The sequence below is a fragment of the Phaenicophaeus curvirostris genome, chromosome 1 (genome assembly GCF_032191515.1).
Source record: "Phaenicophaeus curvirostris isolate KB17595 chromosome 1, BPBGC_Pcur_1.0, whole genome shotgun sequence".
Taxonomy (NCBI): domain Eukaryota; kingdom Metazoa; phylum Chordata; class Aves; order Cuculiformes; family Cuculidae; genus Phaenicophaeus; species Phaenicophaeus curvirostris.
In genome coordinates this window covers 165,611,949-165,637,218 of record NC_091392.1, presented here as the reverse complement: position 1 = coordinate 165,637,218, position 25,270 = coordinate 165,611,949, and the positions used below count along the sequence as shown (strand labels likewise).

The following is a 25,270-nucleotide window of genomic DNA, read 5'->3' as shown; positions in this document are numbered from 1 at the left end:
AGTAGTGTTTTGAGATGCTTTGAATGAGATCACATCTTCCAAACTGATGCTTCCATCATGTTTCTCGGATGAGATGTCAAAATGCGAATTATTTAATTTAAAAATTCTTTTAAGCTAAGTGTGAAATAATATGACTGGGCAGCAAGAACTTCCTAATGTGGATGCTTTTCATCTCTCCTTGTGCTTTAAACCAAAGGTCTCAAAAAGTATGACCCTTCTTGCCTCAACTAGCTAGCATTTAACAAAATACATGCATACAGTTGCCAAACAAACTACAAAAAATTTCCATTTATCAGCTCAATCAGCTGTAGTCTGTGGTATACTGTCATTTGCATGCTATTTTTATTTCCTTAAATAACTTATGACTCTTTATGTGTTTGCAAAGTAACATTCCTTCCTAACCGGAAAAAAATGTCAACTACGTAGAACAGGTACACACCTTAAATCATACTTGTGACATTTGTAATCTCATTTCTCCTGCCTTTGCCAAGGAAGTGTGGTTTTCAGATTTCTTGCAGCAGGCAGTGTTTATCTGTGTTAAATCTTTATATGTTGGACTCCATAGTGCTTTTTTTCTCTGTCTTGTCAGGTATTTATTGACCTGCGGTGTTTAAAATTTGTGGCAGTTTCCAAAGAAAGTAGATGTTAATTGCAGTAGTGATAACATTTTTTTCTGCAGCATCAGTGCTGGAGCCGTGCAGCTATGTTACTCACTCTTCTGTTTGGTACAGAGTTCTCATACCACATCTTTTAATGCCTGTCTGAACACCTCCACACCCGTGTGCCTGTGTTGAATCACCCTCCTCTGGTGATGTATGTAAAAGAGCTGTTAAGTAAGGTGCCAGCTGCTGCTGAATGTAGGGTGCTGAGCTGCTGCAGTGGCAGAGCTTGCTTTCTGTGGGGCATGAGGACAGCGAGTCTGGCACGAATGCAGTTCAGATGGGCTGCAAGGCAGATCGTCTCTGAATCTGCTCATTGGTTCGGGCATTCAGGGTGAGCTTCTCTGCGCTGTGGAGGAGCCCACATAGGACAGCAAGAGTTAAATATGGTAGAAGGTTCCTTTCCTCTGGAGGCAAAACCAGAAGTCTAGCTGCTGAAGGAAGCAATGTTAGAAGAAACTTCCAAATTGTCTTTTAGGAAGAATGAAGTACTAAATCATAGTGTAAACATCAGGGACTATGTGAATTGAGGATCTGAGGCAACTTGCTCTGTTTCAGGCCCTATGTACAGAGGGGCTGAATTTCATGTATATAAAATTGTTAACCTGTGTGAGCAAAACAGAAAAAATTGTGTGTATATATATATTTTTTTTTTTTTTTAAAGGGGGAAGGTAGAGGGGAAAAGCAAGCTCTGCCAAACCTTAGTGTTTTCAAGAACAAGAGGTCTTTACTTCTTTTATTACTCATTAAGCTTCAGGGGAGTTACACCTTTAAGTGGATTACTGTCATTCCCATTCTGTGTAGTGAGGTGACTTGGCACTGGAGTATTTTACACACTTCACTTGCAAAGTCTATTTTGTATATACTGTTCAGAGTGAAAGGCACAACTTTATTTATTTATTCCCTCCTCCTTGACTTTGACTGCAATGGTAATAACTGGTGGGAGAGTTGAGGCTTGTCAAAACACGGAAATAACCTGGAATGGTTATTCCACACTGGCTTTCCAAGCCTATACTTTCTTTACAGTAAGAATACCTACAACTGGGTGAGGTATTCCCTTTGTCTTGTCTAAAATGGGATGAAGCTGTGAAGTACAGAGGGCTATCTCAATTAACTGGGCATGTCTGCCCAACGTACCTGTGCTGTACTTTGACCCTTCTCCTTTCTATCTGGCCTTATTTGGCAGCAGTGACATCCCAGAAACTCATGGGCAGTTTACAACCTAACGTTCACTCTCTCATCAGTAAAAGGCTCATTTGGTACACATTGTTGCTGCAATATATGACTGTAATGTCATAGTAAAGGTTATGCTATAGCATAGCAAGAGGCAAATGCCTGGTAATGATTTCGAGACTCTGGGGACAGTTGGACCCTTCCTGCATCAAGCACCTTAAAAGTTGTCAGCTCAGAATTCCTGACTCAAAAGCCCCCATTTCTTTCTGTTGTGTGTGTTTTCCTTAATCCCATTACTCCAGTTGGAAAGAAACTGTGGAGCTCCGTGCTGCCTGTGGGAGCTTGTAGGCAATGACAGTGAGCCAGGCAGAGAGGTCTTTTGCTGGCCATGACATGCAGCAGTGGGCAGTGCAAGGAGCTGAGAAACAAACTCTGGGAAAGATCCTTCAGCACACACTTTGGTCTTTAGAGGTCTGTGATTGGCTGCAGTCATCACAAAAGGAGGTAGGGTTTGGATTAGGGGCATTTTTGTCAGAGTCAAGATGCTTCTTGTCTAAGGCTGCTGCAGAACATGATTTCTGTAATGGCTGAGCTCTGGTGAGATCTGTCAATTGCAACAGTGAATGGGAACATCCCTTCTCCTTGCTGTGATTTACAGTTACTGATACTGGGAGCATCAAGGCATTGGAAGAATTTATGCAGAAAGTTTCATTGATGCATTCTGGCAGTGGGAGCACTTGCTTTTTGAGGGCAAGGCTGGAAGTGAGTCGATGAAGAGTTGGTGTCTGTAACCATGCATAGAGCTGGGGCAGGGAATCCTTGTGGTCAAGGATCACAGTCATTTATTATTTTTATACAATACAGCAAAACAACAAAGGGCACAGAGTGGGGAGTGGCAAAGCAATTAGTACTGTTTCTGGTCTTTGGCCAATACAGTGGTCCATGCATGCTGTTACAGGTGGGATAATTTACTGAACAGAAGCCTTGAGGTCTCTTGGAGTCAAATTACACCTGCAAGGATGTTTGTTTTAACTATTATTTTTAGTTTTGCCCCCCCAAAGGGAGAAAAGAAACTAGTTTAGCTATCCCACCTACTCCTCCTCCTCCTTTCTATTCAAAGTTGAACCCGTTAGCAGCCTTCTGAGAAACAGAGAGCTCTGTGAGCTGGGATCACAGTCTAGATACGGGACAAGTGGGTGATGGGCATTGAGCATCCCAACATGCAAGGCCAAAGTGGTAATTGGTGGTTTCTGGCTCCCAGGCCTGTGGTCAGACCACAAAGTCGGTTCAGCTCTGTTTCCTGCTCTTTCCCTCAACCCTCTGCCCCCACCCCGCACCCACAGCCACTGCTAATAACTGAAATGTACCTCCGAGGAAGAGCAAGTTACCCAACTTGTTCAACAAGCTCTTGCTGTAGGTTTTTTCCCTCACCCCACCTCTGAATATAAACAACACGTAGTTCAGTGATGCTGCTGCAAAATGCAGCTGTAGAATCTGTATTAAACTGATTTCACTTACCTTTAGTGGTTGTTACAACGCTGTGTCTATGAAAACCTTTCCTACTTGAAAAAAAATTCTACTTTTCATACGGGAAATAGGCCCTTACTTTAAGGAATACAGGTACCATTAAAGAGGCTTGGTCATGTATGCAAAACTGAAAGAGACACGATAAGAGACACAGTGTAAGACTCCAAATGTCTTTGGAGTCATAAATGTAGTACTAAAAAAAAAACCCCAACCACGCTGTTAAATATGGCCTATTCAGATGATTTTCAGAATTCTGTAGAAAAAAAAAAAAAAAAGCACCAGTTTCCTCCTAAAATGTCAAAAGTTCTTGTTGCTAGGCACTGTAGGTACAGAGTATTTTTCTTTTTTTTGGGAGTCTAGAAGTTTAAACCAATTTTTGACACTGACTCACAGTTTGGATGATGCTGTAGTATTTCTAAGCAAATGTGCTTCATAGTCTTGGAAGCATCAGATACCATTATTAAATTATGTTCCCATTTTTCCCTTTCATACTCTGGGGAAAAAAAAAAATAAAACAAAACCTAAGAATCCCAGCCCCCCAAAATCCTGAAGGAACAAACATCCTGAATAGCAGTTAAAGCCTTTACTTATATTGAAACAGTTGGGTATTTGCATAAGACCAAGAGACAACAGACTGTCTTCATCTGTTGGCTGATGCAGTCAGGAAAAATAGCAAAACACTGTTAATTAAATTGTTTTTTCTCCTAGATGCCAACTGAATTGCATGATGATACATAACTTGTATGACTACAAGATCTCACTGTGTTGCAGTGTGTGTGTTGGTTTTCTGAGAAACAGTTAACTAGGGAGAAGACAGGCTTACCACACAGCATGACTGCACCCTAAAAAAAGCAAGTGTATTTACACACTTGTTTAAATTAATATTCTTGCCCCACCCAGATAATGATGATAATGAGGGATTTATTTTTTTAATTAAATTGCAGCTCAAATGCACAAGCTGAATTTACTGTGATGTGCTGCACATAAGTAGTCAAAATAAGATTGTATTTATAAGATGGTATTTACACATTCTTATATGGAGACCTCTCTTCTTAATTACCTTTTACTACAAGCTATTTTACTTTAGATATTTTAAATTTTTTTTTTTTTTTACCCACTGTTATGTCCCTTCTCAGGTTGTTTGGTTGATTTTTTTTTTCTACTTAAGATCAACTCTCTCTTGGTTGTTTTTGCATGTCTACTCCTGTCTCTTCCCTGATTTCACTGTTGCTCCTGCTATTTTTTTTCAATTTAGAAGTGCCCTTTCTTATTCCCCCCCCTCCCTCCCCGCCCCACCCCGTGTGGTTTTTTTTGATGTTGAGGAACCTAAGTACTTCCCTGGCACTACCTCAACAGTGCTATGTTTGTCTTCCTTTTCATACTGCTACATCATCTTTGTCTCAAGTTCTTACCATGGTGACATATATTATGAGCTGGTAACAGTTGTAAGCACAGCACCACTACCATTTGTGATCCCACAATGTCTTTCTTTTTTTAGTTATTATTTTTTAAAGGAAGGTGTCATATTTTCATGCTTTTCCATACAGTGATGGGCTTCTTTCTTCTTTGCTGTCTGGAGGACAGCAATAGGAATGAGGAGCCCTGCAGCTGAGGTCCTTCTCTTCATACCTCCTTTACCTGCTGGAGCTGCAGAGCTCTTTCCTCTTCTCATATCCATGAGTTTAAAATCATAGAATGGTTTGTTTTGGAAGAGACCTTTAAAGGTAATCCAGTTCTAAGCCCCTGTCATGAGCAGGGACACCTTCTACTGAATCGGATTGCTCAAAGCTGCATCCAACCTGGCCTTGAACACTTCCAGGGATGGGACATCCATAACTTCTCTGGGCAACCTGTTACAGTGAGTGCATCACCACCCTCACAGGAAAAGTCTTCCTAATATTTAATCTAAATCTCCCCTCTTTCAGCTTAAAACTGTTCCCCCTCATTCTATCCCTACATTTCTCAATAAAGAGCCCCTCCCTGTCATTGTTGTAGTCCCCCTTGAAGAACTGGAAAGCTGCTACAAGGTCTCCCTGAAGCATTCTGTTCTCCAGGCTAAACAACCCCAATTCTCTCAGCCTGTCCTCATATGAGAGATGCTCCAGCCCTCTGATCATCTTTGTGGCCTCCTCTGGACTCTGTTTAACAGATCACTGTTCTTCTTGTGCTGAGGTTGCAGGAGTGAGAAAGGAAGTCCTATTCTGCTAGGACATCGGAGGGTGATATGGGCCACAGTCTCACTTTCAATAAGGCCATGCTATCTTGTCTCCTTCTCAGCACTGGTTAGAGGGGGATGCTTTAGCAACAGGTACTGGGAGGGTTCTGTAGTTCTTGGTGCCCTGTGGGGACCATAAAAGCAGGTGCATGCCTGAAAGTATGCAGCATCATTTGCCATTCCTCCAAACAGCAATATTTAAATGCCTGGTCATGGATGATCTTCTTCTCACTGCTGGCTGCTTTCTTCCCATATTATGACTTTGCAGAGGTTTTGGGTGTGGTCTGCTTTAAAGTTTGAGTTAAAAATGAAATGCTGATTGATAAGCGCTCTACCTAAGTCAGTGCTGTGTTTAATCTAAGTCTGTACAGCATGTGGGAATCTCACATAGTGCTGGGAGCATCTGAAATGATCTGTTGTTTCATCATGCGTGCTGTCTGGAGAAAAAAAAATAGCTTCCCCCCAGTTTCCATCCAGCCTCCCCACCCCCTCCTACCAGAATGCTTAGAAGTAGTAATAACGTACCAACTATGCATTGCACTTGAATTTTGTGGCTAGGTCTTCGGGCTTTATTTTTGTTGTCATCTAAAAACTATAATTCTGTTCTGCCAATTCCAACTTCAGATGCTCTGAAATGCACTGATTGAGCTTTGTATTAAAGTCACCAACTTGACTTTTGTCCCCATTTATCTCTGCTAGTTTGGAAGCTTTCTCTTTTAGTGATCAGAAACTTTATATTTTCTATGTAATGTTTGATCTGCCTAACCATGGGTCCTTGCTTTTGGACTGGGCATCTGTTCTCTTCCCTTCTGGTTTTGCTTCCCATGTGCTGGTAGACAGTAGCAGTATTGCTTCTTGTGCTTTCACTGGAATTAATGAAACCAAGTTCTCCAGTTCTCATTATATAGATGCCTTGTCATCACTCATCATCATACTCCTCTTTTTCTGCAACTCTACTAATTTGAATAATTCTCAAATTGAAATGCTCTGCCCTCATTTACAGAGTTTGGGAGCAGCTTTGATGACTTGTGGTCACCAGGAGATAGGCCTGGTATGTTGTGCTTCTGCAGGGTTTTGAGTTCGGAATGTTTAAAAAGAATCTTTTTTTGTGGAATGTGAGGACATTGAGATTGCTGTATACCCTTTGGAGCTGAAGGTGGTAATGACGGTTAGTCTTATTAAAGTACAGTTATGATGGTAAAAGGAGTAGCATGATGGCTTCTATATTTGAGCACATTAATCACTGAGCAATGTTCGTGTTAACATTTCAAATGTTAAATCTAATTACAAGGCTGATAGCTTGTCATTTTTTTCCCTGCTTATTTCTGTAGTGCTATTTAAAATTAATTTTCGGGTTCATTTTTTCTGGTAGAGTTTAAAACAGCTGCTGGCTATTTCAAGACCTGCAGCTTCTGTGATTTACTACAATGACTAGGGATGGTCAAGAATAACTTGGCAAGGACAGTGTTTGGAAGTGCTGATTTGCTGACTTCATACCTCTTAGTATTAATATCCAAACCTGAGCAATAGTGTTTTGGGTACTCTCTCCCGATGTTCTAGGTGTAAATTTCAGGTTTTCACAGGAGGAGACCTGGTGTTGCGGCAGTCAGCTGCAAGATGGCAGGATCCAACTGCTGGCTAAGGAGAGGAAGATTTTGAGCAGTATTTTATCCTGCACACCAGCAAGTGCTGTGACTAGCTGTGTTCTCTCTCCCATGTTATACCCTCCTGCCTATGAGCTGTTTTCTGAAGATCTTGACTCATGTCAGTGATGATGTTCTTGGGGGCTGCGTTATTTATCAGGAGGTTGATATTTGATGGGTTTAATTGCTTAAAAATGTAGTTTTCTCATGGGCTAATAATTTGGTGGCTGTGTAGCTGAGCAGCCACTGATAAAAAAGTCTTCTCCCATGTTTTCGTTCTACTCTGGATGTAGACAGCGTGCATTTCTCTGTATCTCTGACTCTCCTTCCTTGTTTACCTGCAGCTTGTGGTTGTTCTCTCTAGTTCAGTTGATGTAACCCATTGGTTTGTGAGTTTGTTCGGGGTTTTGATGTTTGGTTAGGCAAATCAGAGCATGTTGCATTGGTTGGCACTGGTGTAGTTTCATTCATTACCTTGCAACTACTTGTTCTTTCTGCTCTGCTGCTTTCTTCCTTTACCCTACTGCCAGTTTCTTAGAATCATAGAATCATTAAGGTTGAAAAAGACCTCTAAGATCATCCACTCCAACCATCAGGCCAACACCACCATGCCTACTAAACCATGTCCCAAAGCACCATGTCTACATGCTTTTTGAACATCTTCAGTGGTGGCGATTCCACCATTTCCCTGGGCAGCCTCTTTCAATGCTTCACTCTACTTTCAGTAATTTTTTTTTCTTAATATCCAATCTAAACCTCCCCTGATGCAACTTGGGGCCATTTCCTCTCATCCTATTGCTTCTTTCTTGAGAGAAGAGACCAGCACCAGCCTTCCTACAACCACCTTTTAGGTAGCTGTAGAGAGCAATAAGGTCTCCCTTCAGCTTGGACTCTCCAGATCCCTGAACACTGACCTGATACTTACATGTCTGGTGTTGTTTAGCAAGTAATTCCTCTTCTTGCAGTGAGACTGTAGCCTGGGGCCTCTCATGCAGAAAAAATAATGCCTTTTCAGGTCCTTGGGGTTTTGGTACTAATGTGACACTCAAATATTAATTAAAAAAAATGACACATCTATCCAGCTTTACCTATGTTGCATGGCAAGAAAAGAAGGATGTTGCTTGGAAAGGAAAAGTAAATGACTCTTGAAGTTACACCTTCCAGTATGAAGCTCTACCTTCATCACTTTGGCAAATAGCCCCTTGGGTACTACAGGACCTATTATACAAGCAAAGGTAAAGTTGCCTGCCCTTCGTCCTTCCTGGCCCTCTCCACGCATCTGCCACTGCATCATGTCCCACATCATCATTGTCACGTTGTGTGCCCCTACTGTGGCATATTGTGTATCAGGCTTTGGGGCATAATCTTCATGGTGTGAGACACTTGAGGTCTTTCAGATGTGGTAACACAGAGTCTGCTGCCTGCATGGGGAATACCTTGTTCAAATATTTTTCCTCAAATGAAGCCATGTTTACAGAGTGATAAGAAATGCTAGAATCCTAGGGAGCTTCAAAACAGAAGGTTGTAGGGACTCTTGAGTTTGTTTTACTATTTAAAGTATGTATTAGAAGCAGCTGCTATTTTCTTTGAGTCCTTTTCCTAATAAATTTTAAATGATGGAATAATTGTTACATCCAGTGAGTACGTGTCAAAAAAATGTTTAAGATGTATTAAATTGCTTTTCCATACTGTGAATCTCTGATTCCAGTAGCTTGACTTACAAAGCCTTCGAATGACAGGGCTGTACGTAACTTAAGAATTAAGTAATGCTGTGTACCTTTTCCTGTGGCTTCCAGCTGAAGGGAGCAAGTACGCAAGAGGGCACATTCTTTTGTTGTTGATAGCATTCCACCTTAACAAGAAGGAATTTCTTGCCTATTGTTTGTGAAGTGGAAAGAGATCACAAGTTGTATAATCTCTCTCTCTATATCCTTGTATTTTATATATATATATATATATATATTTTAACCTTGCTCTTGCTGTTCGTTTGATCTGCAGCAGGTGCAGTGAGTGGGTACTGTAATACACCGCACCTATATTTTGATATATGTTGGTGTAAGCTGGAGGGGGGTGGAGAGGAAAGGGGAGGAACACGAAGGAAAGAACCCCCCCTCTCCCCAAGTAAGGAAGCAGTAAAGCTTAGTACAGTTGGATTTCTGTCTCTCCAGAGCTTTGCTCAGCAACCAAACGCAGACTCCAGGTGCAGTATTCCCTCATCGGTCTGTGAGCTTAGAAACAGTGTGTCCCTCCTCTTCTTCCTCCCCTGCCAAGAGTTTCTGGGTGGTGAATGTTGGTAGCTGGGGTTATTTTTAAAGGCAAGAGGTGAGGCTTGTCGTGCAAAGCTAGGAAGAGGGCGTTTGTTTGCTGAGCAGAGCTGACATCAAAGTGGAGATTGCTGCCTGCTGGCTCACTGCTGCCTTATGCCAGGTAATCTTTAACATACCCCTCAGTCACTGAGATCACAAACCAGCCTGCCTGTGCGCATGAGAAACGACCTGCGTTTATGATCCAGAAGATTGCTTTTTCAGTATTATTTCTGTGAGCTGGACTTTGACATTTAAAGGCTCACAGTAATCGTCTTGCAAAACCTGCTTAGTGCTTTTAACTAAGCAACTGCTTTCTACTTCTCTTCACAGGATAATATAAATGTTTTTCTGAAAGCGTGTGAAAATATTGGACTGAAAGAAGCTCAACTTTTTCACCCAGGAGATCTTCAGGATTTGTCCAATCGAGTTACAGTCAAGTGAGTTTTCTAGTTTTGTTTTTTCCCTCTTTTTCTCTTTGCTGTTTCATAGGTGTTTGGTTTTGGTTTTTTTGGTGTTTTTTTTTTTAATGTTTACCTATGAAAAATTGTTCTTTTAATCTGGTTCTGAATAGTGTGGTGTGGGTTTAAGTATTAAGACTGGTAGATATCATTGCACAAATTTAATTTAGAAAATTAAGTAGCGTTATGCCTTACAAGCAAACTGATTGTTAGTGGATATTTACAGCATTTAATATGAGATGGAAGCTGTTCAGGTTATTTTAAACTTGGTGCAAAACCAACTATTAAATGAGATGGAAATCATCACTTCCCTTTATACTTTGAGATTATCAATGTAAAATCTGGGAGGCTGAAGTGTTACTTTTGATGCTTATCTGAATGGCTCTGAGGCTCAGCTACTGTTTTCCTGAGGGACCACTGATCTTGCCACTCCAAATATTAATCAGGTGTTTGTCACTGAATGTCACATCTCCTGTCAAGGAGTGTGTGTGTGAGTAGAAACCAAGTACTGACTTGCCCACAGGGTAACTGTCATATTTACAGAGAAGAGGTTTTTCCAGTGAAATAGCAATGATTTGGTTCTGAAATATAATTAGTGAATCCACAAATTTCAGGACTACAGTGCCTCCTAACATGAGTTTTATTACTAGTTTCTGACAGATTCAGGTGGAGACTTAGTATTAGGACACTTTAACAGGTGTTTTAAGATATATATGCCATGGAAAAATATCATCTCATGACATCTTGCTCTGTTACAGTATTAGCTGTTTTTGTTGTGAATTTCTTGTTGGGTGTCCAAAAAAAAAAAAAAAATTGCTGGAGATCTGTCAAGTTAAATGTTAAGAATTTATTTATGTCTTTAAATTACCAGTTTTATCAAAGAGGAATAGGCAGTAATCCTTCTGTAAATACACGGAGGGGAAAAAAATATCATGAAATGACACGTAACTGCTTTAATTAGAAATCTCTTGTAGGTGGATCGGGTGCTAGCGTGTTGACATACTCTCTGCCTCGTTTCAGAATGAAAGCTCATGCTGTTTTGAGGTCTGATACTTGAGATGGCAACACACTTTCCAGTCTTTGACTCATACCCGAAACATATTTTCTCACTAATGGGATGTTTAGGGACTTGGTGCCTTTCCAGGGTGCTGGTATTCTTCCTGCTGCTTCCTATGTCATGCCAAAAGCTGGTGGGTTGGTAATCTCTACCACGCTTTAATTATCCATAAAACCCTTGCTATAGTTACTTTGGTGGTGGTTTGCTCCAAGGATTTAGCTGGGAAGGGTTGGAGGCAGTCAGCAGCATCAATAGCAACAAGATGAAACCGCGTAGAGGCTGAGTTATCAAGCTGTTGTGCAAGATATGTTGTCCAACTTGTCCCTACATTAACTGCAGTGCCCAAGTGAGGTCAGCCATGAAATTTATCTAGTGGGTCTGTCACTGGAGATTTTTTTGAGTCCTTTCACCTCCAGCGATTCCCTTCTTGGCTCCTAGAGCAGGGTGTAAGGCTGGAATTCGAAGTTGTTGTAAGGTAATAGGGGTTTTAATCATGGCTACTCGGCAGTCAATTAATTAGTGTTTTTTTTTAAAAAACGGGTTTAACTGTTGAGCTCTTATGGACAGCAATACAAGGGGTTGGAGTTGCAAGGGCTGCCAGCTGCATAGCCATGCTTTTTTAATTTGTTTCAGTATAAGTTTGATTTTTCTACATGTTACGCATCATGACAGTCCCACACTGTGTGTAAAATGCTTACAGAATAATTTGAAACTTATGTATCTGAGCATGCTGTAAAGTGGTTATGTAACTATGCTGGCACATTTTGATGTATTTAGGAACTTGAGGAGGGACAGGAGGGAAGTTTTATTCCAAGAAATAAAGGAAATAAGTTCTATGAAGATAACTTTCCCCATTGAAAAGCTAATTACACGTCACTTGATTACCTAGAGGGCAAGCTAGCCTTTAGAGGGTTTCCAGAGAGAGTTGTGTGTGTCAGGAGACAAGTACTATTTGTTCAGGAATTTTATCTTATTTATTTTGTCATTATTATTATTTAATAGAAATAATCATTTCACATGTTAAGCTGAATTACAGATTTCTTCAAAACTTGTATGATGCCAGGCCTCAGAAAAGGGATATTGTTTCGTGTCTTACTTTTGCACTATATTCTGTCTTTCTGGGACTTGACATGAAAAGTAAATCAACTCTCGTCACATAGAGGGAAAACTTTTATATGCTCATTTTTATAAATAAATACATTTAATTTTTGGCTTTCTAACACTCCTAAGCAAATTAATTTTTCTGCTGTAACCTGAGGCTAATTGCCCACATCTTAAACCAGCTATGATAGGTTATACAGGATAACATTAACGTGTGCCTGAAGCAGTGTGTATTTTGACACCTCAGCAGTGTTTCTGTATGCTGCTGTTGCACCACTGTTATAGAGCATGCTTCTTGTCTGCACAAAATAGATTAAATAAACTGTTGCTGAAACAGTTGGCTTTTCAGGCCAGGAACAGTAACTCCACCACTTCCCTGGGCAGCCTGTTCTAATGCTACACTCTCAGAAAAAGAAATTTTTCCTGATATCAGTCTAAACCTCCCCGTGTGCAACTTGAGGCCACTTCCTCTCATCTTATCACTTGTTGCTCAGGAGAAGACACCAACACCCGTCTTGGTCTCTGACGCTGGCTAGGAGGTTGCATCTCTGTCCCTGTCACACTTAGAATCATAGAATAACCAGGTTGGAAGAGACCCACCGGATCATCGAGTCCAACCATTCCTATCAAACACTAAACCATTTCCCTTAGCACCTCGTCCACCCGTGCCTTAAACACCTCCAGGGAAGGGGACTCAACCACCTCCCTGGGCAGCCTGTTCCAGTGCCCAATGACTCTTTCTGTGAAGAATTTTTTCCTAATGTCCAGCCTAAATCTCCCCTGGCGGAGCTTGAGGCCATTCCCTCTTGTCCTGTCCCCTGTCACTTGGGAGAAGAGGCCAGCACCCTCCTCTCCACAACCTCCTTTCAGGTAGTTGTAGAGAGCAATGAGGTCTCCCCTCAGCCTCCTCTTCTCCAGGCTAAACAACCCCAGCTCTCTCAGCTACTCTTCCTAAGGCCTGTTCTCCAGCCCCCTCACCAGCTTTGTTGCTCTTCTCTGGACTCGCTCCAGAGCCTCAACATCCTTCTTGTGGTGAGGGGCCCAGAACTGAACACAGTATTCGAGGAGCGGTCTCACCAGTGCCGAGTACAGAGGGAGAATAACCTCCCTGGTTAGACTTGTCTAATAGCTGTGATGCCTCTGGTGTTGGGAAGGTCCCACAGGAAGAACACTTCCCTGCTGAAGATCGAGTTCACTTGGAAAAGGTGTTTCCTGTGTTCCTCCTATCTTTGCTGTCTGGCAGTTTGTGGTACCTCCTCCTCCTTCTGGCTTTGTGGGAAATCATACACCCTCAAGCTATTAGCATCTCAGTCCACTGAGACAGAGTCACTTCCCAGCAGGAAAATTTTTCTCTACGTACCTCATTTCTGAGTGTGCTTGCTGCCTTTTACTGTACCTTTGCCTACAGTGCTGCCTTTCTGCCTCATCAACAATGGCACCAAGACATTAAGAAATACCAGATTCTTTATTTGTACATGGTGTAATGTCCTTGGCTCAGCTGAGTTAAGGTAAAGATCCTGTGTTCATCATGGCTTGTCAGAAGATATAAAAGAAAATAATCTTCTGATCTGGTAGGGAGGTTGCAACTTTCACTTGTACTTTTTCTATTGAAAGTGACATGATGCATGGGCACAATGTGAAACCCTTCTCTGTAATTACTGCTAGTATCTGGGACGGGAGAGGCAAGAATCCTCTTAAATATCCAGACGTTCAGTTCCAAGTGATTATGTGATTATCCTTTTTGCAAAGAAAATCTCCTTAAAATTTTATTGTTTACAAGTTTGTGTGAAGAAGGCTGGTTAAAATTACTGGTTGCTGTTCAAAGACTTGCAAACTTTATGCTTTGCCAGATCAGCGATGAGATTAGTAGTTGGATAATGTGGAAAAAAATTCTGGCGTGGATTATTTCTTTTCTTCCAGTGAAAATGCAAGTGTGGATTAATGGCTGAGATTTATAGTTCAGTCTTTCTGTAAATCTGGAGAAGTTATGGCTCAATGATACAGTACAGTAATGTCATGTGTTCCTATAAAGATTATCCAGATGGATTTATTACTCACCTACAGTGTTCGGCAGATGTGTGTAGCTTTTTGTTTCATGACTAATTATCTGTGTAAATGCATACGTGTCCATCTTCAGTTCCTTCAGTATATTTGATTTTTGTAGCCTAGCATTTGATTAGTTTTAATCAGGAGATATTCTCTTAAAGCCCAGCAACTCGAGTTTAGTTCGGTTTTTGGAGGTTTTTTTGGGTAGTAATGTAAGGTTGTCTTAATACTACATTTGATTCTTTTTTAGTTCTGTCAAAGAATGTAATACAAGCTTAGAGACTGTCAGCACTGTTACTATTTAAAAATATTAAGCACTTCCTAGCCCAGCTCTTTAGAGGTGACACACCCAGTTCTTGCCAGCTGTAGAAGGGTTCTTAGAAAAATTATGGCATGGAGTTAAAAGTGAGAGTATGCCTAGGCAGGCACAGAAGCGATGGAATGTGTTACCCTGATCAGCAGTTCTAAAGGAGACAGCCTGCACAATCCAGCGGATGGCATAGTTAAAATCATATAATCATAGAATGGCTTGGGTTAGAAGGGACCTTAAAAATTATCCAGTTCCAACCCCCCTGCCGTGGGCAGGGCACCTTCCACTGTATCAGGCAGCTCAAAGCCTCATTGAACCTGGCCTTTGAACACCTCCAGGGATGGGGCATCTACAACTTTTCTGGGCAGCCTGTGCCAGTGCCTCACCACCCTTACAGGGGAAAAAAAAAAAAAAATCTTCTTATTATGTGATCTAAATCCCTCCTCTTTCACCTTAAAACTGTTTCCTCTCATCCTGTCCCTGGATTCTCTGATAGAAAGCCCTTCCCTGCCTTTGCTGTAGCCCCCCTTTAAGTACTGGAAGGCTGTTCCTCAGAGCCTTCTGTTCTCTAGACTTAACAAGCCCAATTATCTCAGCCTGTCAACAGATTTTTTTCAAGCAAATTATTTCTCCTATCTGAAAAAAATTCTAATTTTGCATAATGAGTTATCCATTTAAAGAGCCTCATTAAATACTAAAAATAAATTCGAAGATTAATATATTGAATAGATAAAAAAATTAAACAAAGCAAAGAAAATTGTGAAACAATTCACTGCCTTAATCCTAAATAGCAATCTTTTTTAAAGCTACTACAAGCGCCTGAGTGCGGATGTTGGAGTTTTACGTTGTTAGTTTGATTCTTCAGTAAAATGTCAAATAAAAATATTTTACTTCTGTTAATATTAATATGAAAGGTTTACTTTTAGAGTAGGTCTTGAATGGAACTCAAGAATTGTCTTCAAATATGGCTGGAACTATCTCAGCACCTTGCAGAACTTGATATTCAGATAAGGTCTTCACCTTTTTGCCGCTATCTACTTTTTCAGTTATTTTGTCATGTGCACTAAATGAAGTGGAAAACTTATGAAGTAAACAGAAAACCCTGCTGGAGAAGTTTTACTGAAGTAGGATTAAGCACATACATGAAACAAAGTAACAGAGCTCCAAGTCTAGCCCTGGTGTTTCTAACTTTGAGATAGTTGGTATTACTTGGTATTACGTTCTTTTAGCTCAATTATTTTTCATAATTTTCTAAAGCAAAAAAACAGGCCTGGAAAAAATTAAATGCTGCACTTTCTGTAGCATAAAGCTCTAGAACCAACTGGAGGGAAGTAACAACAATCTGTCATGTTCATCTATTTGTTCAAGCATTTCAGAAGCTGACTTTTTGAGACAGGTTCTATTTCAGTTCAGAGATAATACTTTCTCAATTTAAAATACCACAGAAAAGTTGCACAGAGATTAAATGTGTTTAGCATAAAGTTTGATAAAATGAAATAGTTGCTAAGTGATGCAGTCAAAAGCATATATTCTACAGCTCTTCATCCATCTGGAACAGGATACATTTTGTGGGGTTTCTTAATATTAAATAAGGATGAACAATCATATTGATCATCCAAAAGTAAACTAATTTAAATGTATGTACAAAACCACTCTGCTATATTCCAACTCTTATCCCTTGCTAAGCAACCATCTGCTTTTAGGGGCTGTTGGAAAGGATGCCTTCTAGTGCCAAGTTAAGCAAAATCCAAAACATTCTCTAGTACCTACCATCTTTATCCTGTAATACAGATTGCAATAACACCAGCACCTCTTTTCAGTGATAAAATTGCCTCACTTGTCTTTCTGGGAGCAGCCACTAAGTGTGAAGATACAATAGGGTTCCTGAAAATACCAGTGAAAGCAGTAGCAGAGAGGGGTTAAATGCAGCTGTAGCTTCTTACAGTTCTACATTCAGACCTTAAGCAATTTCCCATTCTTTATGTGGTAGAAAAAGAACTGTGCAATACTTAGTAGATTTTAGTTTCCAATTGGAGAAAAGATTATTTATTTTTATATATATATATATATATATATATGTATATAGATGCTAGATGTTTCTCATGGCTTTCGTGTTCTTTCTGTCTAGTCCTTGGGAATATGGCAGGTTTCCCATTTCCACTTGTGTTTTCTGCTCCGGGTGCTTTTGTCTGTAGGGTCAACAAAGACAAAGTGAAGTTCTTGTTCTATGGGATGAAAGCTGCCACTGACAGATATATCACTGAAGAAAGGAATCAGCATAGAAATCCCTGAAAAGATAGTCTTTTTGAATGGAGGGTTGTTGTCAGTAGTCTTATAAATTTGGCTTTTGGAGAGCTTTAATTGTGAAAGCAGTATCACATCTCATTCTCTGGAGGAATTTTTTAGGGTTTCCTTGCCAGTGACACTCAACTCTTTAAACTGGCTGGCAAGTGACTTACCTGGAAGTAAAGTAACTCCCTGACATGTGATGGTGAGAGACTTTTTTGGAGCTTGTATCCCATTTTGTCCTTTGGGAAAAAAAACCAAAGACCCTGATAATGAAGACATTAAAAAAAAAAAAAAGTGATCTGGTAGCTCACAGCTGGTGTTTGCTGAGTTCATACTGTCACTTTCAATATCTACTGTACCTGCAGAGTTACTATATACTCTTGAAATAATTTTTTTGATCAAGAATTTAATGCTTATGATAAGAATGCATGAAGCAGCTGGACCTGAATTTACTTCACTGAATTTTTTGAAGAAACTCGTGTTTTAATGAATTGAAAAAAAAATTATAATTGGGCTTTGGAAAAAGAAAGAAACAAAATAAAATGCCCAAAATGCACAACACAGAACCACCCTTTCCTGCCTTTTTACTTTGTGTGGAATAGAAAATTGCAGAGTGGATGAAAGCCAAGTGGTTCTATGCAAGAAGTACAGTAGTAGTTAACCCAAAACTTACACCTGTGTAAAGTCTCCAGCTTGTAACTGTGTGACTGAAGAGTCAATCACCCCAAGGGCTTGGGCATAAAGGTTTAAGAAATCATCTTTGAATTCAAATTGAGATGAAAGGAATAAAAGATAGTGCTTCTTTGGTCTTGGAAACTGAAATGCAAACCCTTTAACCAAAATTTAATTAGAATAATGAATACTGCTTTTTTTTTTCTCCTTCTTATATTCAGGGAAATAACATTTTTTACACATGTGGTTATAATGGTATTTTATTGTGATAACTGAATTTCCTAGTGATACTTCCCTTGAAATGAAGAAATGCAGCACTCTCTTTTCAAAGTGACTCTAGAAATATTCCTACAGCTTTGTAAATGAGGAAGAGATTGTTGCTGTGGGTGCTTCCATAGAAATGGTTGATGTTAATACCAGCTAATCTTCTCGGGCATAGCTGCATTCTATACAAACTGTTTAGGACATTGAGGACATATGAGGACAGCCTGAGAGAGTTTGACCTGTCCAGGCTAGAGAACAGAAGGCTCTGGGGAGACCTTATAGCAGCTTTCCAGTACTTAGAGGGGTCCTACAGGAAAGCTGGGGAATGGCTTCTTTTTTTTTTTTTTTCTTTATCAGGGAATCCAGGGGTAGGATGAGGGGAACAATTTTAACCTGAAAGGGGGGAGACTTAGATAAGATATTAGGAAGAAATGTTTCCCTGTGGGAGTGGTGAGGCACTGCAACAGGTTGCTCAGAGACGTTGTGGGTGCCCTGTCCCTGGAGGTGTTCAAAGACAGATTGGATGCGGCTTTAAGCAACCTGATCTAGTGGAAGGTGTCCGTGCGCATGGCAGGGGGGTTTGAACTGCATGATCTTTAAGGTCTTTTTCAACCTAAAGTATTTTATGATTGTATGAAATTGTCAATTTATTATGTATATAAGTTAACTCATTTCATGATCATTCAGTTCATGCATTTAATGTTTATTAACACTGATGGTGGTTATGCAGAAGGAAATAAAATGAAAATAAGGTATATTTCATCAGACTGTGAAGCAGTTGTGCTTAGTGTAAAATATTCACACTCATGACATTAACTTGTTGAAGTTTTAAAACCATTGTAGGCAATAAAATGTTCTGGAATTTGGACCACACCTGTGAGAAATTTCCCTCCTTCTCTTCAGTGTAACGTTTATGAAGTGTTCGATGTGGTGCTACTTATATCTTTCCATTTTATCTGTAAAGTTTCTGATTATTAAGAGAGATGTTTAAGATTGTTCACTTTTTTTTGTTGAGTAATTTAACAGTTAATAATTTGCCTTCCTTTATGACATGATGCTCTTGATAGTGTTTGATTTGCTGTTTACCTATTTTATGAAAATGGTTCTGTTATAAGAATGAAAAACTTTGGAGTTGTATACCTGTGTGTACAAGTGTACAGGAGGAGCCTGAATGAATCTTTGAAAAATACATTAAAGTGTTGTATCAAGAGCAATTCAGGTAGATTTAGTGACCCACATCTATAGCCTTGTACTGGAATTGAAATAGCTATGCTACAAACCTGAATGATTTGCTGAAAGTGTTTGTGTTAGCTTTCTGCTGAAAGGTGTTGGTTTGTTCGAAGTCCTTATTTTTTATCCTTTTATGGTGTCTCTGAAATAACTTTTGGGGGTGGTACGGAACTATTATTACTATTATTAAAGGCTAAGAAGCCTTTACAATGTTTTCCAGTGCTCTTTTGCTATCTGCTGTCTCTAACCTTTTAGGATTCTCATGGGAATTCATCTAAACTTTAGGCACCTGTATCCATTTTAAGCGTACACATCATTCCCCTAATATTTCAGGATTAAATGTAGTTTATAAAACAAGCAGCAGAGAGAGGAAAGGAATTGGGATGACTAACAGTAAATTACAAGGAAGGTCAAGAGAGAACCTGCATTTTTTGCGGTGATTTTTTCATACCAAAAAAAGGGCTTGTGTCTGAGATTAGAAGTTGTAAGACCTGAGACTTGTAAAAGAAATAAGCTTGTAATACCTTTATCAATTATACAGAAACATGTATGCAAGTTCATCATTGTATTATTTTTAATGGTATTTTACCACTAAATTGCTGAAAGTCAGATAGCTTTTTGGTGGACATACAATTCGCTGGGAAGAGCTCCTATGTTTAAATACTGGAGGAAGCTAACTTCTTGAAGTTTTCTATGGATACAGGAGTTTCGGTTAACCATAGTCTGTACAGAGTAAGTAGAGCTGAAGAGTGGATTGACAGTTCTGGGTCCTACTTCATACGAAACACTACTTTTGACAATTTTTATTCCTAAGCTGTGATTAATACTGTTGTTACAGTGCTTTCAGAGATTTAAATTCTAATTGTTATTACTGCTTAATTGGAACACTCATACTATCCTTCAAAGTGGCTTTAACAGGTTTTCTACTGCAGGTATTACAGAACATAATTACTAATGCAATAGCAAATTCAAATATTTTTATATAGTGCATGTCAAGAGGGTTGCTGGGTTGTTTTCATCTTCACTGAAACCAATTAAATGAAGTAACATGGTTAGAAGACAAGAAGGGCAGGGGATGGGGATGAAGACTTCTAGATAGCAGCCATGCTTAACAACACAAGGGCATGAATTATCTTTTCATGTTTCTTTTAAATGATAGTGATCTCCTTTCTTTAAGAAACAAAAGGAAAAACCCAACAACAACTAAAGGAAACCCAGCTGCTGAACCCTTCTCCATGCTGAACAAGCTGGATGATCAAGCTCAGGATCTCCAGCCCTCACCCAAATTGCTCCCGTTTGCCAATGTCTTTCCTGCACTGGGGGGCACTAAACTGGAGATGCCAGCATTATAGATGTGGCATAACAAGTGCTGAGAAAAATGGGGACGGTTAGGTCCCTCAGTCTTCTGGCAGTGCTCCAGTTCATTCAACCCCAGGTGTTCTTGGCCAGCTTTGCCAAGGTCTGCTGCTGGCTCACGTTCAGCTCAGTGGAAACCCCAGGGGTTAGTTAGGTCCATTCCAGGGCAGGACTCAGACGTTGTCCTTGAATGTCATGAGGTTCCTGCAGAGCTAGTCCTTCCAGGAGCCCTGCCCTCCAGCGTATCAACTGCACCCTCCCTGTGCTCCTGTCTGCTCAAGGAAGGAGCCTGGTATCAAAAACTAATGCAGAAAGAAAAATTTTGAAAGCTGTTCCGACCAGTTGCTGGGACTACAGTAAGAAGTTTGACTAATATGGATGATATTTCCTGTTTCCTTTGCCTTCTAGAAAAAATGTCCTGCAAATGTAAACACATACACACCTTTGAACCCAGTACGTACAGATATGCATCAACTGACGTGGATTCCAGTGTGTTATGTGATAAAATATTTAACTGGGGCGGGGAAAGGGAGGCTGAGTTCAAAATACTTCGCTTTTGCAAAGGCTATTAAATTACAGACAGCCACTTGTGCCCCGTGAATAAGCACTGAAATATGCTTGTCAGATTTATGATGCAGTAACAAATTTGTTTTAACTCTGTGACCTGATGTTTGTAAGGTGCTCTTGGCTGTGGTTGTTTTCTGGGACGAGTGATGTATTTGCTAAAGCACTAGTTAAAAATGCTTAAGTTAGCAGAAGGCATGGTGTATTTATATGTGGTTTGACTTGAAGATGTGATGTATTTTCATCATAAATCTGTGCAGTTAGGGAATCGCTGCACAATTCCACAAACTAATCCTAATCTGTCAAAAATTTACTAGTATCAACTACTCTGGTAAACAGCTTTTAGTAGTAGTTTGCAGTTATTTCTTCAGAAACTGTGTCCTTTTTAAATATGACATAGAAAGAAAATTTGATTACTTCAAGGACAACAGGAAAATCAGAACAATTCTGATTTTGTGTATAGAATTATGAGTTCTAGGACATCTGATACTGCTCACGCGTGAGGCAATGAGGTTGAGTTTTTTGAAGGTCTCTATTCAGTGTTCAGTTCCAGTCTGAGAAAAAAGAAAACAACTCCATCAACAACAATAAAAACCCCAACCGTCCCCCCAGTATCCCATCCAGAAATAACCCTAAGAATTGTTAAGAAGTATTAGGAATACGAAAAACAATGGCACATCACTGTGATTCTGTGGGTAGACTGGTATTTGCCAGTGGTGTAAATACTGCCCAAAGCTTTGGGCTTAGATTGCTTTCCCTTTCCTTGCCCTTGCACTTTGCCTCCCCACATTCCACCAAAACTGAACAGGAATATCTTCATCCTAGTGGTATTTCTTTGATTAAAAGTAGGAATAGTTTCTGCTGCAGGTTTAGCTAAACATGCTAGGAGTCTTTAGTCTGAAAGAGAGATGGATGAAGAGGAGAGGTGGACAAAGTAACAACCTTAAAACAAACAAGAAAACCAAAGGAGCAAATAGCATGGACAAGGTGGTTCAACTTGTTGCCACATCCCATGTTAAACAAGTAATCAATGAACCAGATGGAGTGGGAGGCTTCCTTGTCAACAGATGCTGTGGATCATAAAAGTTGGTTTAGTTTCAGGGGGATAGTAGAGAAGTTCACAGAAGGGAGATCTGTTAAGAGTTACTTGGTACAGGGAAACCACATCTGGCTTGGGAAGTCCCTGAGGGAGAAGCATCTCGCCTGCTCTATTTTTACTCTTCCTTAGGCAACCACTAGGAGCTGCAGGGGAGGATGGGATCCTGGCCTTAGATAGTTTTGGTCAGGACCAGTGAGAACTCTACTGTGTGTGGTTTTGAAAAGGTCGCATCCCATGAAATGACTTTTAACTTCTGTAGAACTGTGATAATCTCTTCCAAGAAACAAGACTAAGGAAAATATTGGAACAATTTCTATGGAAGCAATTAATTTGATTTGCTAGAGCAGTCAAGTGATCTAACATTAAGATATAGCAAACATGAAGTATTGTATGCAGAGATATCCAAAGAGATGAGTAAAATCATGGTAGGGAAGGAACATAAATGTATTAGTCTAGACCTGGATCTGACGAATTCTATATGTGACCAACTTGTGCAATCAGGGGGGAAAAAATGTTATGAATTTTTAGAAATTAAACATTTGAGGATTTTTCATCAAACCATTTGGAATTTTACTAAAGCTTCATGAGAATAATAAATAAGAATGGCTGAAATTCTCTTGAAATAAGTTTGAATGTGTATTTGCATATGCTAAATTCAGCATCATCACTTAAGCCCTACTTTTGTTCTAAAAAGATCAGTTAATGTAGGAGGTTTTGTTACTGATTTTGGCATGGGTAAAATAACTAAAATCACACATCAGATGCTTATGCAGAAGGCAGACCTACCCAGACTGAACAAGCGCAGAGTAAGATGCATTAGTAATGATACTCCTCTGCTATGCTTGCTCTGCAAAATGCTGGCATTTGCTGTGCAGGACATTTTATTCTTTGAAATCTGAGATCATCTCTTGCATTGAATATTGACTGCTGTTTAGAAACAATACAAAAGTCACCTAACACTGGTGATTTACTAGTATTTGCCATTTTGTTGCGATGTTTTTATTCCTTCGGGGGAAGGGGGTGGACGGGATGGACCTCTTCCGAAAAGATACTTTGCATTTTATAAACAACACTTTATTTTTCTGAAGCATTTTCCTCTTTGAACTGTGATCTAATTCTTCATCTAATTCAGTCTTCTCTGATGCAGTTGGACTTGATGATCTTAGATACATTTTCCAACCTTAATGACTCTAAGGTTCCATGATTCTATGAATAGTGTTTGCATAATTGGTAAATGTGTTGAACAAGCTAGTTTGTTTAGTTATTAAATAACCTATATAGAAATCTCCAGTTATCCAAGTGATGTAGTCAGTCTAGGGGGATGATCATCACTAAAATGATGTGACTGCATTTGTAAATTATGTATATTTTCTGTTCAGTATTCTAGCTTGATTGGATAGGATTTTAAATCTGTGAATCCAGGAATTGACGCACCAAACAGCATGAATCTCCTTGTCCGAGCCTTGCTTGCTCGTGTACCATGTTGAGTGAGGAGTGCACAGTAGCTGCTTTCAGCTGCCCATCAGACTGCCAACACAGGAGGGCAAGTCAGCTCATTGCCTAGCTTGCCAGCACTGCTTTGGAAGAGTGTGCTGGTTCAGACTCTTAGGATAAACTAAGGCAGGTGTTCCGTGCTTATGTTGTGTTAGGTGTCTGCTGAAGTTGCTTGACGAACTTCTTTTCTTTATCGGACAGTGTGAGTTTTATCAGAGGTAGACCTTAATGATAAGGTATGCTGGGCTGACTTAACACATTAACCATGGGAACAGCAGTCTCTTCTGTTAATCCTGCAAGCCCTGACCTGGAGCTGTATCCCACCATGGCGCATCTGGATTGTATCTTGTAGGTCCTTCTGGAGTAGCATCACATCACACCTTTCTCTTTACCCTTTTCATGAGAGCTGTAGTATTTCTGCACCATGCTGCTTGGTGTAGCTATCTAACCTGAGCTCTGCCTAAATTAATATGTTCCTCTACGGGACTTTAGAGGGCAATGTAGCAAGGACAAAAGAAATTTTGGCAAATTTTGATTCAAAGCTGATATGAAAGAATCAAGCTCTTTATGGGGCTGACAGGAGCTGGGGGCTGGTACACAGGGGTATGGTTTTAAGTTGAAAGGTTGAAAATTTAAATTAGGTATTAGGAAGAAATATTTTTCCTGTGGGGGTGATGAGGCACTGGCACAGGCTGCCCAGAGAAGTTGTGGCTGCCCCATTCCTGGAGGTGTTCAAGACCAGGTTGGATGAGACTTTGAGAAACCTGATCCAGTGGAAGGTAAGGTGTCCCTGTCCATGGAAGGGAGATTGGAACTGGATGACCTTTAAGGTCCTTCCCAACTCAAACCATTCTATGATTCTATTTCTTTTATTGTCTGTGATGGAGAAATGGGTCTTACCTAATGACTAGTATTAAAGAAGCATTGTAAGTTAATGTCACCATCACTGAAATGCCTTTTCTCATTTTCAAGTATAGTATTTAACATGACAGAATTGGTTGTATTTGTGAAGCATTTTTCAGGTCCAAGTGGAGCCTCGTCTGAAAGGTTCTGTAGTGGCTTAATTCTGGTTCAGGGGATATGGGGAAGTAATGAACACTGGAAATTTCTTCTTGTCTCCTGTTGCCCTGGAATGTGTGTGTGCGTCTTTTACATCATGTGCAAATGGTGTATTACTCTCTCATCAGTCAGAGGAGAGAGAGAAGGAATCTTTTTGATGGACATGTACCAAAGGCACACATACCTTACTTATGCAAGGAGCTTTTGTTTGCAGAATTTTTGTGAGGAAAGCAAATATGTTGAAGTCTTAGTTACTGTTTGGTCAGGCTTAATTGCATGTAGGTTTTGGCATGCAACGTTTAATGGAACATGTTCCTATTATTTGTGCATCTGTAGTTGCAGGAGAGACTAGTCTCTTTATAAGCTGAAATAGGGAGCAGTGAGAACGGTGGAAGAATACTACAAAGCAATGGGATTTTTTTGCCTTCACCCATAAGAGAGTACTCCAGCTAATTATTGCAGGATTTTTAAACTCTTGGTGCTGTGATTTCTTTGTTCATGCTGCGTGTTTAATGATGAAGAGTCTCTTCGGTTTCAAATCAAGTGTATTAAAATATTCTAGAATCTGCTTTTACTGTAAATGAAGAGAGGGTAGCATGTTCTCAGATTCCAGTTCCTTGCTGTAGGCAATCAGCGTGCCACCACTACCATGATCCAGAATAGCCTTTTGATAACTCTCCATCTAACTTGGGATACATGGTGAAGATGTTTGCCCTCTGTTTTCATTCTCCATTTCTCAGGCGTCTAT

General features: G+C 40.0%; 1 protein-coding gene across 16 annotated transcripts in view; it reads left to right on the top strand.

The window, feature by feature from the left end:
• Positions 1-25,270, top strand: part of LMO7 (LIM domain 7) — a 144,319-nt gene that overhangs the window by 54,719 nt on the left and 64,330 nt on the right. For 15 of the 16 annotated variants that reach the window (XM_069880170.1, XM_069880157.1, XM_069880140.1 and 12 more), the window contains exon 4: positions 9,854-9,960. In XM_069880170.1, coding sequence (XP_069736271.1) covers positions 9,854-9,960 — 107 coding nt within the window. Of the gene's footprint in view, positions 1-9,609; positions 9,645-9,853; positions 9,961-25,270 lie in introns of those variants that run through there. The other variant, XM_069880209.1, reaches the window with a different exon arrangement.